The 16,943-nt window shown below is 35.2% G+C and overlaps 1 protein-coding gene across 2 annotated transcripts in view; it reads right to left on the reverse strand.

Moving 5' to 3' along the window:
* The window catches only part of RBMS3 (RNA binding motif single stranded interacting protein 3), a 3,568,139-nt gene that overhangs the window by 2,512,280 nt on the left and 1,038,916 nt on the right, over positions 1-16,943 (reverse strand). Inside the window, exon 2 of one of the 2 annotated variants that reach the window (XM_044066764.1) lies at positions 13,800-13,948. In XM_044066764.1, the coding sequence (XP_043922699.1) occupies positions 13,800-13,948 (149 nt within the window). Of the gene's footprint in view, positions 1-13,799; positions 13,952-16,943 lie in introns of both variants that reach the window. The other variant, XM_044066763.1, reaches the window with a different exon arrangement.

Raw genomic sequence — 16,943 nt, forward strand, 5'->3', positions numbered from 1 at the left:
TGAGGTAATTCAGCAAGTGTCGGCCATGACCAAACCAGGCCCAAACCCTCTGATGGACTTTTCCCAGAATTTATTTGGGGGGTAGGGTTCCATCCTAATGAACATTTTGATTGCCATTGGGCTGGGATTACTCCTAATAGGAGTTTGTGTTTGTTGTGGAATCCCCTGCATGAAGAAGTTAATCAAAGAATTTATAGACATATTAGTATCTGAGACTATGTATCAAAGTACTGAATTTGAAGAGCTACTAGAATGTGAAACACTTTCATAAAAGTTTAAACTGAATGACTTTCTTAACTGCAAATCCTGATTGGAAGAGGTTAGGGAAAGAAGCAAACTGTTTATTCTTTTTGAAAATAGAATTAAAAAGTATTAACAGGAGGGAAATGTTAGAAAAATATGTATTAATGTGTGTATGCTTAATGCTAATTAATAGTTAGGAGAATTAACATGTTTTTCATTCTATTTTATATGCACTGTGTTATATATAAATTGAGTTTCATATGAGACTGAAAAAGATGTTTTTTGAAAACTGTAGTGTGCTTTCTGAAACTTGCAAGATGCTCTCTGACCTGGTAATTGCTAGCACAGCAATATTCATGTTTATGCCTTTTGGAAATGTACTTGAGAAGCAGGTGCTTATCTGCTAGGTCAGGAACGAATGAATGAACAATACTATATTCTGTAAATGTAATGATTCTAAACAATCAGCTCTGTTCAAAGCATGAGAACATGTACAGCTGCAGAAGCTTAGAGATAATGTAGACAAAGGATTATTAGAGAAATGAACTGTTAGCTTTGTGCTTGAATTAGCCATAGTACCTTGAATGGTAACATAACATGTATCTAACTGGTGGTAATCAAGGCCACGTTGTTTTCCTCAGGAAGTTTCTCACAAAAATTGATAAATCAGCAGAAATTCGTGAGACTGATGGTCAACAAGTGATGATGAAAAGACTGGCAATTTGTTACGTCAGCTTGGTAGGCAATGTCTTGTTAGAGAATGTATAAAAATGAAAGTATTTCCTGTTTCTGGTTAGACAAACTCTGTAATAGCATGTTTTTGTCTCCTTGCTGCAAGATTAAAGTGCCTTAACCTGAACCTACCGTGCTTTAATCATTTTTAAAGTATATTTTTCCTTTGACAGTATCTAGCACTCCTGTGTAGCCTGTGGAATTCACTCGTCCAGTCAGGATAAAATAGACAGGCCTTCATGGGTTCTGTTCAAGCAGATTTATTATGTACAAACACATCAGGATTGAGGCCTAATAACTTTAACTTAGATAAACTTATAAACAAACTAGCTGTTATACTCATACATGCTCACTCTCTGGCTGCACTCTCAAAAATGACACTGAAGCTAGCACATGTGCTTGCTATTTATATGCACATGCTAACCTTGAAATTCTTCTTAAAACTACAACTCAGACACACTATTCTACAGTATTCAACCATGGTAACAAGTGTCAGACATGTTCTGTAAAATTCTTCCCTCAAGGAGAGGTGATTCAGCTAAGGCATGTCACTCCTTGCCTCCATACATCAGCTTCAGCAGGTGTCTCATCAGGTCTACTTCAGATTACCAAATTAGCATATGACCGAATTTGAAAATAACGAGACAACACCTTAATCACACAACAACAAACATTTGCAAATCCAAAACTCAACACACTAAAAAAACAGCTGCAGATGTTGCACATAATTTATTTTTTTAGATCTTTGTAGCTTTTGAATGGAGATCACGGTACAGTGAGGATCAGGAAATACACCCTTTTCCCTACTGCGATCTTGGAGTTGGTATATATAATTTACAGGGGTTGTGGGTGGGGGGGTGCAAGCCCCCCCTGCAAAAATGTAGCTAAAGGTTGTTGTGAAGCTAAGCAGAAGACTATGTTCATTATTTCACTGGAACAATTATCATCTGGAAAGTGCTCCGTGTTTGGCACAGAAGTTACTGTAAATCACAGTGTAGTTTAAAAGGACAGACATATGTTTCTCTTGTAATGGATTGAATATGCTTGTTCTGATTGTGTAAGTTTCACTTTTGTGAAAGTTCATTGTTCACAGTTTTGATGTCATCTTGTTCTTTTCAATTTCAGCCATATGTTAATTCAGTAAAGTGAAGCCAAATAACTGTAGAGAACTGGTGAAAATAAAAACTAAAAACCATAAATTCACCAGTAGGACTAGTTGACACAAGTTTATTTTTCGGGTTAAGCGGGAACTGATGTGGCAGCTTCGTTTGGCAGTTAATCTGTGTCCAGGATTAAATGATTTTATATCTGTCTTGATTGCTTTAAAAGAAAGAGCGGAAAGGGTTTAATTTTATATAATTTTTTTACAGAAATGTATTTTATTGTATTTTTAGTGTTTATAGTGTATGCCCTTAAGGTACTAATTTATTCAAGAGATCTTTTGTTTGACTGGTGGGATTCCTCACCTATCCTGTGACAGTGTAACATATTTAAATCCACATGACTGTTTGTATATTGTTCTGAGGAAGTCAATTTTACTTTGATGAAAGCGCTTAACCTGAAAAATAAACTTGTGTCTACTAGTCCTACTGGTGAATTCAGTAAAGTGACACAGACCTCTCTCATCTGCTACCTGAACTTGGGTCTTAACCATCTACATCAACAGAACTGACCATAAGTCAACTGATAGGTAGAACCTAAACATTATTTTTAAGTAAAGAGATCTCAATATGATACAAAAGAATCACTGAGTGCAAAAAGCAACAACAAGCATCACAAGGAGTATCAGGATGGGTTCTCTAGCAGGACCCAACAAAATGCAGTGTGTCATACATTAATAGAGCAAATTAAATGGAACATAACTGACACATGTTCAGCACAGTTACTGCACTATTTATGTGCTTTAATATGATTACACGTTCCATGATAGCATTCCTGTATTTCAAATTCTATCTACCATGCATCAAGGAATAAAGGTGGTACTCTCAAAGTCATTCAATCAGAAAAGAAATGCAGAAAACATTACAGGAATCCATCTATGATAAAAAGGGGACAGCAACCAATGAATTTAAGAATAATGGCTGAGCTCTTGCCACGTTTGCAGTACCTGTCACATAACAATGATGCACCGGATGATAGGAATAACCACACTATCACTGCTCCCAGTAGAGCAGTTCATAATATTTTAAGTCTTGTAGTACCATAGTCTCAGTAAAAAAAAAATGTATCTGTAAAGAGAGGGAGATCACTGATTCTTGCTGTGCTGATAGACAGTCTCGAGCACAAAATGCATCCTTTAATACAATCTTACTCAGCAAGCTGAAGAAAAGCTGTGAAAGATTACAGAAATTCTGCCCTAAATAATTGATATCTTTAAAGGCAGTCCATCAAACCAAATCCTGTGGCCAACCAGTAAATTAGTGTAGTAAACATGCTGAGGATTAAAATGGGATATTTATTGCTCTTTCTAAGTTATATTTATCCGTGCCCATGAGTCAATGATGCCATGCAGTACAGATTGCATATTTTCACTCGTGTATGTTTTTTTTTCAGTGACAGAAATGTCAATGTCGGTACATGACCATGCAATGTAAACATTCCGTTATCTTTGTCATTCTGTTCCTTCCGATTCATACAAATGACAAGCACATATTTATTAATATAGCAATTTGCATTCAGTTGTTGCTCAGAATAAATAGAATGCAAACAATACATTTATTTGATCAGCTTAAATGTCTTTAAAGAGCTGTCATCCATGCGATATTAAATGGCTGGAGAGCAGAACGATTTCAGATCAGCTAGAGCTAGCACTGGTGAAGCAATACATTTAAATTCTGCTAAATTACATTAGTTCAGATGACCTAAACAAAATCACAAAATGCAAAGGAGCAGCTCTTCTTTTGTCAAAATCCATGATATTTTTTTCAGATCCCTGCTATGTAAAGTGAACGACTTTTAAGTGGGTCACATCTGTGCCTGATTTATCACTTTTTAACAGTTTACTTCAGCCTTATTAATATGATCACGTGAACTATTGGTAAAACTATCTGAAGAAAACATCATAAAACTAGTCTGCATAACAGGGTTCCTATTACGTCATCGAAAGATAATGTAATTGAACAGCCAAAACATCAAAACGGCCGCATTTCGAAGTTTGCATTGTAGGATCGCAGTACAGTGAAGACTGGGATATTTGCCCTTTCCTCACTGTAGTCTGATCTCCTCGGAGTTGGAATATATATTTAGCGGGGGGTGTGGGGGGTGCAGCCACCCACAATAAAAGTTTCGAAATGTGGCCATTTAGATGTTTTGGCCATTTGATTACGTTATTTTTCGATAATGTAATATGAACCCTGCATGATATATGGATAAGATTTTAAAGAATTTTGGAAGTTTTATGCATCCACAAGGCTGTGACATGGAAAGACAGACAAGTTCTGTTATAGAGGAGCAGAGGGACTAGATTGTTAGGATACCAATCAGCCTGATTAAACAAGGCTTGATAGCTAAACATAATGATTGAGCCAAACAGTTCAGCCTAGACATTAATGTGCAATCCATGGTAGTTTGCTGAAGTCTTCAAGGAGCCAAATCACAAACCATTTAGAAATATATTGTCAGCATACGTCTCACCTTCTCTGCTCAGGAATTGCGAAAAATATTAAAAATAATGGGGACAGAAGGGAGGAAAATCAAGAAAGGGCATTATATATTTTATTCTAATTCAGTAAAATAAGTTAATATAGCATCAGGTTTTGTTTCAGCATGCATTTGCAGAACACGAACCGATGAAGTATGAAACTCTAATGTCTGGCATTACAGACCGAATGTAACACATAGTGACTTAAAAGAAAATCAAAACATTTACATGCAACAGAACAAAGATACATGGTCACATCAGAGATGTTCTACAACATTAGGGACAGTTAGGAAAATTGCAGTGGTTTGATGTACAGGAGTGAATTTAGTATGGTCAGCAGAAAGAACAATATTCTGAAATTCATTCTTCATTTAAGCCATGGAATGAACAGCAAATTCATCACAGATTAAGACAAGGGACTGTTCACTGCAGATCTTAATCAATAACCAAGTTTAGTTTAAAAATTTATGCTAAATGAGATGTCATGCTTTATTTAAAGGATAGGCAAATCCTAGAGTACAGATGCAATACCTTTAAGTGGACAAAATCCAAATAGGAGTCATGTTACGTGATCTACAATAGTTGAATTGATGCATATATGTAAGCTTACATGCCAAGATACAAGACTTTAGTTACTTGGCTTAGTATTCAACAGTAAATGGACCAGGGTCAGATAGTTAACTGGCAGAATCAGCTGCTTCACTTGGAAGAAGTCATGTTAACCACAACATGATAAGTAAATGTTAAGTTTATATCCAAAATCTTGCACATGCTCTGAGTAGATTGAACTGAATACAATGAATTGTACAGAGCAGCTGAACATCCAGTTTAATATTCAGAAGTGAGCAGGCAGAAGTAACTTATCAATTAAGGTGCATCATTGCATCACTTTATCCTAAATGATTAACTTGTTATCTGTGGAATGATATCCAAGTGGAACTCTCAACAGAAAAGTTACTATGTGTTGACAAGGAATCAATGTGTGTGTGGTTGTTAAAAATAGATATTACATAGTTTCTGGATAAATAAAAGAAAAGAAAAGAAAATATATTTCTCTCATATAATCAGATGACTTTATTTAATGGTTACATCCAATAACAAAAATGTACAGCTGAGATACAGAATACTCTGCACAAGTACTGGGCACAAACATAAAGGAATAAAAATCCGTGAATTTCACTTAATACTATGTTTCAACTATGATAACTTTTCATTTAAGACAAACCATCTTCATTTAAAGTTCACTAGAAAATGCATGTAGCTCAGCAAAATGCTTTGTACTGTACAGGCAAATATAGTAAAATAAAAAGCAAATCCTGATATAACACTATTCACTTTTACATTTGTAATCCTTAAACATCATTCACTAGGATATCATATGTAAACATTAACAGTAGCATCATCCCATAGCACTTATGTTTAAAGCCAGATTGCTTTAATCCAGAAACATTTCAATAGCTAAACTAAGAAAAAACATTTCAATAACTAAACCTAAGAATAAATAAATTTACAATTGGTTTACACAGAGCAGATCACTTTCTAAAATATTGTTTTATCCTCAAATAACCACATGTAGAGGGCAGAAGACCACATATACTATTTCACTGTACCTACTAACAATAATAGCCTAGCAATACAGCTGACCATACTCAGGCTCACAAATATAGGATACATGGTCTTGCTCAGACTCACAGCTCCAAAACTCATGGATGCCATGAAAAAGGCCTCATAGTAGAAAGGAGAGTTTTACTGGTCTCTAATGTTACAGGTCTTGCAATTGTTTAAAATAAGTTTACCTACACTTAACCAACTTTTTGGTTATCTCTTCCCAAATCCTACATTTGATACACAAGCCCTAAACAAAAAAGCTTCAAATGATGGTCTATCTGACAAAAGAGTATGAGAGAGGGCAAACAGATTCAAGGGCATATTGACAATTTTCTACACCACTGACCTATTATAGTCAAGATGCATCTTTCATGAAAAAGTAAGAGTAATACCAACAATATATACTTGGACCTATTTCCTGAAATGGAACAATGTTAAGATTCTGCTTTTTCTTTAAGATGGGATGAGGTCTATAATAATTTCAAGAAATGACAGACAACCTTATGAGATCTCTTCCACAGTAATACTGAACATCAGTTCTGGAATATGACATATCATTATGAGGATTAGGGATACCTTATTATGTGAAAATAGGTCAGTTTCTTAAAGACTGCAGAATATATAAAAACAACGATGCACAAAGAGCTTTACTTTATTTAAAAACACATGAAACAACTAGAAAAAACATGGATATGTTCACATTAAGCAATCATACAAAATGAAACATAGATAATGGAAAACAAAATGGAACCGAGTTCCATTGCAACTTGCATCTGCTGATTTCAAGAGTGCACAAATGGAGAGAAAGGGAAAGAGTTGGTTCTTTGTAATACAGACTATCTCTACTGTCAACTAGTTCTGTGTCCTAACAGTCCTGTCCTTTACTCTAGTCACAATATACATAAAAAAGACATTCATTCAGTCATCAGAGCACTCAATCATCTGCAGTAGATAATAAAGAGCAGATCATCAGACTTGATCAGTGCATTTTCACTAGATAATCACATTGATTTGGTCATAACAATGGTTATGAGCATAAAATGTAATAGCTATTCTAAGATCCAGATACTATGCTTATTAAAAATTCTGTTTAAAATTCAAACGTTTACCTTTGTTTTGTAGCAGAACTATTACTGTTTGATCTGTGTTTTCCTTAGTACAATAACATGGGTATGACTCCAGTTCAGCTCCAGTCCAATCTCTAGAGACTTAGTCTTCATATTAAAAGTATTTCTGGGACTGTTGTTTATGTTCCTATTTCACTAAGACTAAAGACATAATAGCTTAATTCTGTCACTAGCCTTTACTGGCAAAATGAATAAAGGTGTCAAAGGTCATTAGATATGCTCCATCTTCAAAACATGTCATTCTTACACATAAATCACAAGTTCAATATAATTTTTTTTCATATTTGTGTTTGTTTATTGGGGTAGTGCACTGATCAATACTGATCAACGTCAGGCTCAGCCTAGGTGAAATACAAAACATTTTACAAACAAAACATTCAGAAATGCAAGCAATGACAGAGAAGTTGAGACTAATCGCATAGAAAAATCTGTATATATCCACCATAGTGAACAAGCACAGCACAACATACCTCTCAACCTCTAAGCACAAAAAAATCTGGACAAAGCCTAATAAAATGGGGGGACAAAGGCCCAAAAACTAGGGATAGATTTTAAATATCACTCTTATGAACTTAAAAAGTTGCTAGAATAACACAATTTGTCTTAGCATGCATTTTTCTGATGGATATGAAGTCTGACAAACAAATGTATATCATTATTTAGTGACTTCAATCCTTACACCATCCCAATGATTTGCCAGAAAAGCACAAATTTTACGAGGAAAGACCAAAAATTTGAGGCAAAAATCTGGACATTCTGTAAAAATCTGGCCATTTGGGAAGTATGAAGTGCAATGTACAAATAAACAGAGTGCAATGTACAATATATACACCATTTTCTAAAGTAGGTCAGTCTTCTGTAAATTTAGAGGGAGGACAAGAGGTTCGGAAAGAAGATAGGTTAAGTGATATGCCTGTGTTGAAGCAGGAGCATTTGCCTTGGCTGAAGAAATGTTTTTCAAGCTGCATTTTGAATTTGGAATAAGTGATGATTTCCTTAATGTTGATGGGGAGAGCTTGCCAAAGAGTAGGTGCCTGAGGTGAGAAAGCCTGTACAGTGCTGCAGATTTTGATTCTAGGGGTAATGACATTTGGTGCGGATTGTGAATAGAGCCTCGAGTTGTATGAGGAGGATTTTTCATGAAGTCTAGCTATAAGGGGAGTAAATATGTGTAGCTGGAGTAGTTCCTAGAGTTGGAGTCCTAAAGGTGGTTTGAATATTTGTTTTATGGGTAGCCATTTGGCTTTCTCTAGGGTGATACAGTGATGCTCATAGACATGTGAGTCGGTAATGAATTGGCATATGCTGTTAAAGTCTGAAGTGCGACAATGTTTTTCTTTGAGACAGAATCAAAAACTGGGAGCCCATATTCAAGTTGAGAAAGGAGAACTCCTTTACCACTTGCTGCACTGGCTGGTTGGGATAGAAAAGATATTTTGGTCTAGAGGTGAAGGGAGTTTGTTTTGGCTCTCACTTTGTGTGGAAATTGAAGCTTAGTGGCTGATGAAGTCTGGAGGTTGTCTCATAAAAATTCCATTTGAATGTAAATTACAATTAGGTAATAGGTGAATTGCTTACCAATATATGATATAAAGTTGTGTAAGTCTTGCATTTATCAATAAAGGATCACTAAGGAAAAAAACATATTGATATAATGCATAATAAAACAAACAAAAAATTGGAGCAACAGATCTAGCATACCTCTCTGGTCAACGATATAACCAGGGCCTCACTTTATAAGTATTGCTATAGTAGTACAAATATAAAACAAAAACATGCAATTTTGCCATGCTGTTACTGGTAAGCACTTCAGTTTTTGAAACAACCTGGTCAAGAGTCTATGACAGCATAATATATATTTTATAGGAATATGCAATGAAGCATATTACAGTCTGTTAATTTGTTGCCTTTACCCACAGCTGTATGACAAAGGAGTTAGTATGCTTAACTTAGGGGTGAGTGAGAGGCTGCCCCCCCCCTGATGAGGAGTTGAGGTAATGGAGTAGGTAATGCCCTGTGCTTAATTAATCTGTTCATTTATTATTGTTCTTTTTTTGACAGTTTGATACTTGACAGCATGCTTCTCAAACTCTTAGCACAAGAAAGCTGAACAAAGCCAAAAATAATAAGGGAACAAAGGCCCAACTACAGGGATACATTTTAAATATTGTTATTACAAACTTAGAAAGGAGGTAAAATAAAAGGCTTAGTGTTACTGTGCATTTTTTGAAGGACATGAAATCTGAAATTCAAGTTTCTATCATTATTTAGTGAAGTTAATCTTTGCTGAGTTGACAGAAAAAGAATACATTTTTGGAGAACAGACCACAAATATGAGGCAAAAATCTGGACATTCTGTGAAAATCTGGACAGCTGGTATGTATGCTTGACATGATTTTGGTGATTTCTAATGTTTTCTAGGGATTAGTCTGAATTGCTTGAGTTATGATAAGCTGAAATGTGATAATCTGTCATAAATGTATAACAAATGATCACCATATATAAATAAATGAAAATGTCGATCAAAACAAAGCAAGACAATAATGAGGTAAGGCGGTTATGATTAATACTTTCCCCTCTAAGGTTCATTTTAAGCCAACAATCTTCATAGTTGCTCTAACCGTTTCAAATTATATTAATGTAGAAATTAAATGGAATCATGACTGTGGACAAAACATAGCTGCCATATATGACAAGATAAATATAACAAGGTAAAGCAGCCTAGGAAAATGAATGCTCCAGTAATGACCAGTAAAAAAAAAAAAAAACTATCATGACTGGCTATGTTGTACATATTGCAGCAATTATGCTCCAAATTTGAGAAAAAGACAACTTCAGTTAAGCACTTTTCAATTTTTTGTTAAGCATCTTTCACTCTTATTAAACTCTAGTCTTACACTAAAGCATAGAGCAGAAACCACAAAAAAACAGCCACCAAAACATTTTCATATCTTTAAATATCACTATACACTCTTTAAATACCATTCTACAGATTGCTGTCAAACTAAAAAAAAAAGTATAGCCGAGTAAAGTGTAAAACAGGTTTAAAAAAATGTATTTGTTAGACAAATACTTTGTTTCTACTTCCAGTACTTCCAGTTTTAACAGCTGGTTCCCTAGACACCAGAAGAAAGCTGTGGTAAAGGGCCAGCTGGTGAGACTAGCAAGAATAGTCTCAGCTAAGGAAAAATTTATGGACAGATATAATAGGTTAATAGAAATCTTTAGAAGTAGGGGTTACCCGGATGATGTTTTAATGGAGATAAAAGATGAAGTTATGATAAAGATAAGTGATGGGGTATATAAACCCCTGTTAAGTGATGAGACGGAGAACAGGGGGAATATAGAAATCATAAATACTAACAGTACTGAAATACATAGGGTAATTTGGGACTTTAGATAGTTTTAATACTAGCAAACTGTTCATCTCCACCTTTACTTCAGATATTTATGAAATCATTAGAATTTTGGAAAGAAACTGGGTGATTTTCATGGTCAATAATTAAGTATTTAAAATGGCAGGTGATAAGCCATTGAGTTTCTTTAGAAAGGATAGATCTATTAAACAGATATTGAAAAGATCAAAATTTAATAGTAATGTACGACCAAAGGGTGTATTTAAATGTGGGAGATGTTTCCAATGTCTATATATATTAGTTAATAATATGCTCAATATTAATGGGAACATTTATGAAGCTTTAGGTCACTACAACTGTGAAACCAAAGGTGTGGTGTATATTGCTTGTTGTCAGTTATGTCCTGCTTTCTTTGTAGGAAAAACTAGTAGAAAGATAAAGGAAAGAATTTATGAGCACTTCAGTGACATTAGAGGAGTAAGGAAAACCAATGTCCTTTATAGACATTTAGTTTTGTTTCCTACTCATATTTTTAAGTTTTTTATAATGGAACACATAATTAAGGATAAAAAGGGCTACATTATTAAAGATCATTTGAATAAATGTGAACTAAAATGTCAATTATCATTGAATGCCATAAACCCACCAGGCCTAAATAAAAGTTGTCTTATTACATCTGTTTTAAAACTGCGACAATTGGAAGTTCAAATGTTTTAAAGGTTTTTGTGTACATATATAAATGGATTTACATATATATATATATATATATATATATATATATATATATATATATATATATATATATAGGGTCAATACTGAATCACCGAATGCTTAGAAAAGCGAATGCTGATTCATCAACCCCATGTAAGTGAAAGTTTACAATCTAGAACACTCAGAACAGCAATTATTTTCCCCAGGGAAAAACATTGCTTTTCCGAAAAACACACACACAACACACGCACACCACAAACTATTTCTAATGTGGGGGGCTATGCCCCCCACCCCCCTACTTAAATATACCAAGTCCAAGACTGCACTACAGTAAAGAAGAAGGCAAAATACAGAAGGCGGCCAAGCGATTTATTTCCCAAGGAAGAATTTGCTTATATGCCACTTCAGTATTTTGCCATTTCGCGCTATATAGTTCGATCAAGACACATTTGATCAGCTAACAGGGAACCTATATATATATATATATATATATATATATATATATATATATATATATATATATATATATATATCAACTTTTTTTTGAGTAAGTCATTATGTAAACAACTGTGCTTCAGATTTTTGATAGTAAACTAGAATGCAGATTATCTCCAAATGTGGGGGCCTATCATCAGAACTGCCAAACAGGAAGGAGAAAGGAGAAGAAGTGAATGGGTGACATTTGTCTTACTAATGCCTTCATTGCAAAACTTCAGTATATATACAGATTCTATTTCAGTGCACTTCATTAAACCAGAAAAACCTATTTAGCAATATAACATTACAGAAGGCTGTTATCACAACTGAATCCAATCAATGCTGATATCTGGTATGTTATGGACTACTATTGATAAAGAGGAATATAGAGGCAATTGGTGTATATGCTCTTTTCTCTGTATATGTTTTCCATCCCTCTATCTTATAGCAGAGAGGTTTAATTTCTCTAAAAAGAGAAGATAACCTTTAATATCAAAATGCAATATTAACATGCTTGTTCTGTGTACCTGCCCTGTACAGCTTTCAGTAATACATTCATTCTGAACTCAGAAATTGTTTTTATTTATATATGTTGTAAATCATGCCTTAGATGACTTCAGTGCAGGTAAAGAGGAAATAAAGACAAATAAATCTGACATCAACTTTCGAAAAATGTAATTTTAGAACAAGAAGATTATGACAAGAATATCCCATAACTGGAATGAATTGTCAACATATGTTTAGTAATCTTTTGGTTTATTTCTTTTTTTTGTTTCAGACGTAAATAGATCATCTTACTGATGAATGCTACTTCAGCCTTAACACAATGGGGTGAAATATGTAGCATCTTGGAACACAAACGTGGTGTTATTATCGGACTGGTACTGTTTCTGAGCATCAGTAGTACATACGACTCATTAATTTACACTTCCTCCTGGTATCTAGGCCTTTTTCAGAATCCTTTGACTTTGTTGGTGTACATGACTTTGTCCATCTTTATTTTTACTACAGCTTCATACTTTGACAGACATGAAATGCTGCCCATTCCCTCCATTAGCTATTGAGAGGTAGCGCTAACCATTGAAACAGAACACTCACCATAATAAATTAACTGCACGGAAAGACTTTTAGAAGCAGAAGCAAGGCTGCTGCAATGTGCAGAGTGGGGGTCTCTGGCTATACCAAGCATTTTTCATGTTCATGTTCTGAGGTTTCATGTTTAAATGTAATCTTTCATTACTACAATTTGAGGCTGGATGCTAGTGTCAGATGTGCAGATCATGCCAATCGCTGTTACTCTCAGAGGTGACAGAACTAGGCTTTATCATTGTATTCACCTTTGTTTTGAGCCATGAAGGCGATTCAAAGCTGCCCACTCTTTTGAATATTGTAATTCCTAACTAAAATTAGTATACTGCTTACTGTCAAATGCAAAAAATTTTCTGACCAACTAAACAAATAGCAAAGCCTTTAGTCCTGACTATAATTTCTTCATAAAATGCATTTTGCTCTCATTACATTTGTCTTGATCATGTTTTCTCCATTTTTCACAGCAAAAGGCGACAATGACAATCATAAACATCTGCAAGTTATCTAGGGGGTCAAAGGTAATGACCTGTTTGTATATTCAGGGGCTTCATTTCTTCATACTCCATTTGCTTAGTGTGTGACCCTGAGAAAGTAATTTAACCAGACAGTGCTGCTGGAGTGGATCATTGGTTCAGTGCACTCAACTGGTTAACAAAATAAAAAAACAACAAAAATACAACACAACAAAAACACAGCAATATTATAAAACTAATGGAAAGCTGTAGAACTCTATAGTCTCCTTTTTTCATGTTTTCAGATCACCTCCAATGGTATAGTGTACTGCTAACGATATGTAGAACAAAATGTCTGACTTACGGCTGGCAGAGTTTGATGAGGTCCTGGTCTGTGGTACCAGGTGGAAGACCACGGATGTAGAGGTTGGTTTTGCTGAGTTGCTCATTGCCACTGCTGTTGTTGCTGTTTGTACTGGGGCTAGGAGGAGCCATGGGATGAGCAGCAAAGGACTGCTGAAAAGAAAATAACATGCTGTTAATCACAGCTGCTTACCCGTCTCACAGATAAAGACAGATGATACACACAGAACATGATATGTGAAAATAAATAAATAAATACATAAATGCAAATTAATTAATTACTTAATTGCTTAATAAGTTTAAAAAAAAACAGTTGCTTAAGTGGTATATTAGAAAATATATGTCCAGGTAAAAGTCCTGTAAACTTTATCACAATTTAATAGTAACTTCAAACATTCACCACCTTCATAGAAGCATCATTATAAAACCACTGTTTCACAAACATCAGCAGGTTATAAGAATTGATTTAAATGGTTGTCTTTAAAACACCACTACTCTGCATAACTACCATTCCTGCAATGGTACTGTTGAAAATCAAATGTATTGTGTGTGTGCGTGTGTATGGGTATATGTGTGTGTGTGTGAGTATTTCTGTATCTGTATGTCTGCGTATTACTGTTAGCAAAGTAGTTAAGGAATATTTGGGGAAGTGGAATCAGATTTAAGCACAATTGTGTGGTGATGTGGTAGGATGAGTGGGTGACATCAAATGATTTGCAGTTGTATACTGATGTGGCTAGATTAGTGATGGGAGCGTACCTCACAGGAACATGTTTTTCATCAAGCTGGGCTGAGCATTAGTCAGGGGATGTGAAGAAGGATAATACTTTATTAAAAAGCAGGCCTGTTTGGGTGGCAACTCTGATTTTATAAGAGAAGCTAGCTAACAGGAAAGGAGTTTTCCATTCAGATAAGAAGACACTTGTACAGGTTTTGGCTAATAAGTCAGCAAGGTCATTTTTAGTACAAGTTTTGTAAAGGAAGTTGTTTATTTTCAGTGCCTTAAGATTAATTTAACTGCTCTCTCTCTCTCTCTCTCTCTATATATATATATATATATATATACATATATAGTGGCTGATAGCTTATCTTTCACAGGTTTCAGGCTGCGTGTCATAGGCAGATGATCAGTCAGCAGTAATCCAGGGACAGGATGGAGAATTTCAGTCTGTATCAGGAGGCTAGTACAGTATTCCTGGTCTGTCTCTACTAGCAGAGTGTATAGTTCAGCTTTGGCAGTGCTCTCTGCCTTTGATGGTGGGTTGCTAGTACGTTACAGATGCTGGTCAGTAGGGCTTTCAGATATACATGTGGTGTATGGATGGCAGTTTGACGAAGAGTTGAGGATGATCACAGTGCACTTAGCTACTTTGAGTTCTGCTACAAAATTTTCAAAGAGGATAGATTTGATGAAACATGGACTGATTTTAAGGATGGTGAAAAGTTGGTAAAGATTTTAAAGGGTCTTGTCATTGAAAAGCATTTTCCAATAGGATGATAATCAAGGATGTTATTGAAAGGGCTGTAGGATGCATCATCTCTGGGAGCTAAATACATATTGTGATCAATATTGTCAGCTTTTCTTTATGAAGGGGCTTTCATCTTAATGAATGTTTGGGAATTTGGCAGTGTCAAATGTCTGTGAAATTAAGGCAGCAGTGTTAGTGTTTTTGAGGCATTCAAAGACAAAGCGGTCCAGTGAAGAACACCACATATTTGTTGCATAATGCTGAGATTTTTAATTACTGTGCATTGGGGTTAATGTGGTAAAAGTAGTCCTCTTAGGCCCAGAAGTTGTTGTTTATTAGGCACTTGCCTGGTGCTCCAGTGCACACTAAGCAATTTGATGCCATATTAAAGTGATTTCAGAAGTTGAGGAATTGGTGTTTGTCAGTATTTACCTAATTTTTTTTTTGAATTGGCAAGGTGAAGGTATGTCAATTAATGGGATTCAAATGCATGGCATATGGATGCCTAATGTGTTTAGAGCTTATTTAAGATAGTGTTGTCTTTTGCATCTGGTTGAATCATATACGTTAAGTGTTTGGTTGTTTTAGAGGATGAAGGCCATTAGTCATCTTTATGTGTTCTTATATACATTGGGCAGTAAAGCATGCTGCTGTTAGACCTGGTGGGCTTTTCCTAGACCATGATCCCAGTCTTTGGGATGTATAGTGGAGAGGATACAGATGCATGCAGTGGGTTCAGCTGTTATTCGTGGTGGATGAGCTGAAGTTGAACATTTCCACCCTGACATAGTTATGGTGCATTTGTGAGGTAATGATTTGAGTGCTATGCTAAGACACAGGCTACTGTCATTGATAGTATGGGATTTGAACTTGTTGCACTAATGGTTTCTAGGGGTTGTGATTGTGTGTTCTGGTATTATTCTCAGGTTTACATAGAGAGGTGCATTTAGGGTAGTTGTCTTTGAGGCAGCCAGGCATTTTATTAATCATAGGGTTGCTAGAGCTGTCACATGACTGGGTATTATGGTGTTAGAGCATTGGGACTTTAGTAATCGGGATATCATTTGCTATTGTGATGATGAGGAGCATTTGATTGAAGTTGGATTGGCTCTTTTTAATGCTGGCATGCCTCTTCTGGTTGAAGAAGTGGGTTATGAACTTAATCTATGCATTTTTATGCAGAGTGTAAGGTAACTAGAGTGACTGCAGGGACTTCATTACATCAGTTTCACTTAGGGTATAATCTCCTTACCTCTTCATATTTTGTTCATTATTTTCCTTTAGGTTCTCCTCTATAACAAAAATACCCATGTTAATTATTGTTTTATCTGTGCTACGTAAATGGATGTCATGGAATTTAAATGGTATCAGGATTTCACACATCATTAAATCTATTGTTTTATATCCTTCTTAAATGTGTCACTAACTTCCTTATCCTGCCTGAGGAAACACTTGTGTACATATGGATAAGAAAAAGTGAATTCAAACTATTGTTCAGCAGGTGATTTCACCAACAAATTATGGTTTGCTATAATAATTAAGAAAACTAAAGTTATACAATTGGACAACATCATTTTATTTTAATAAGTTAGGCCAATGCTCTTATGCTTGTCTTTACCTGCACAACTCAAGTGTGTTAGGCTTTTCTGTGTTTATTTAATGTATTATTGCATTGT

This window comes from Protopterus annectens, chromosome 3.part1 (genome assembly GCF_019279795.1).
Source record: "Protopterus annectens isolate FY-2018-M chromosome 3.part1, PAN1.0, whole genome shotgun sequence".
NCBI classification, from domain to species: Eukaryota; Metazoa; Chordata; order Ceratodontiformes; family Protopteridae; genus Protopterus; species Protopterus annectens.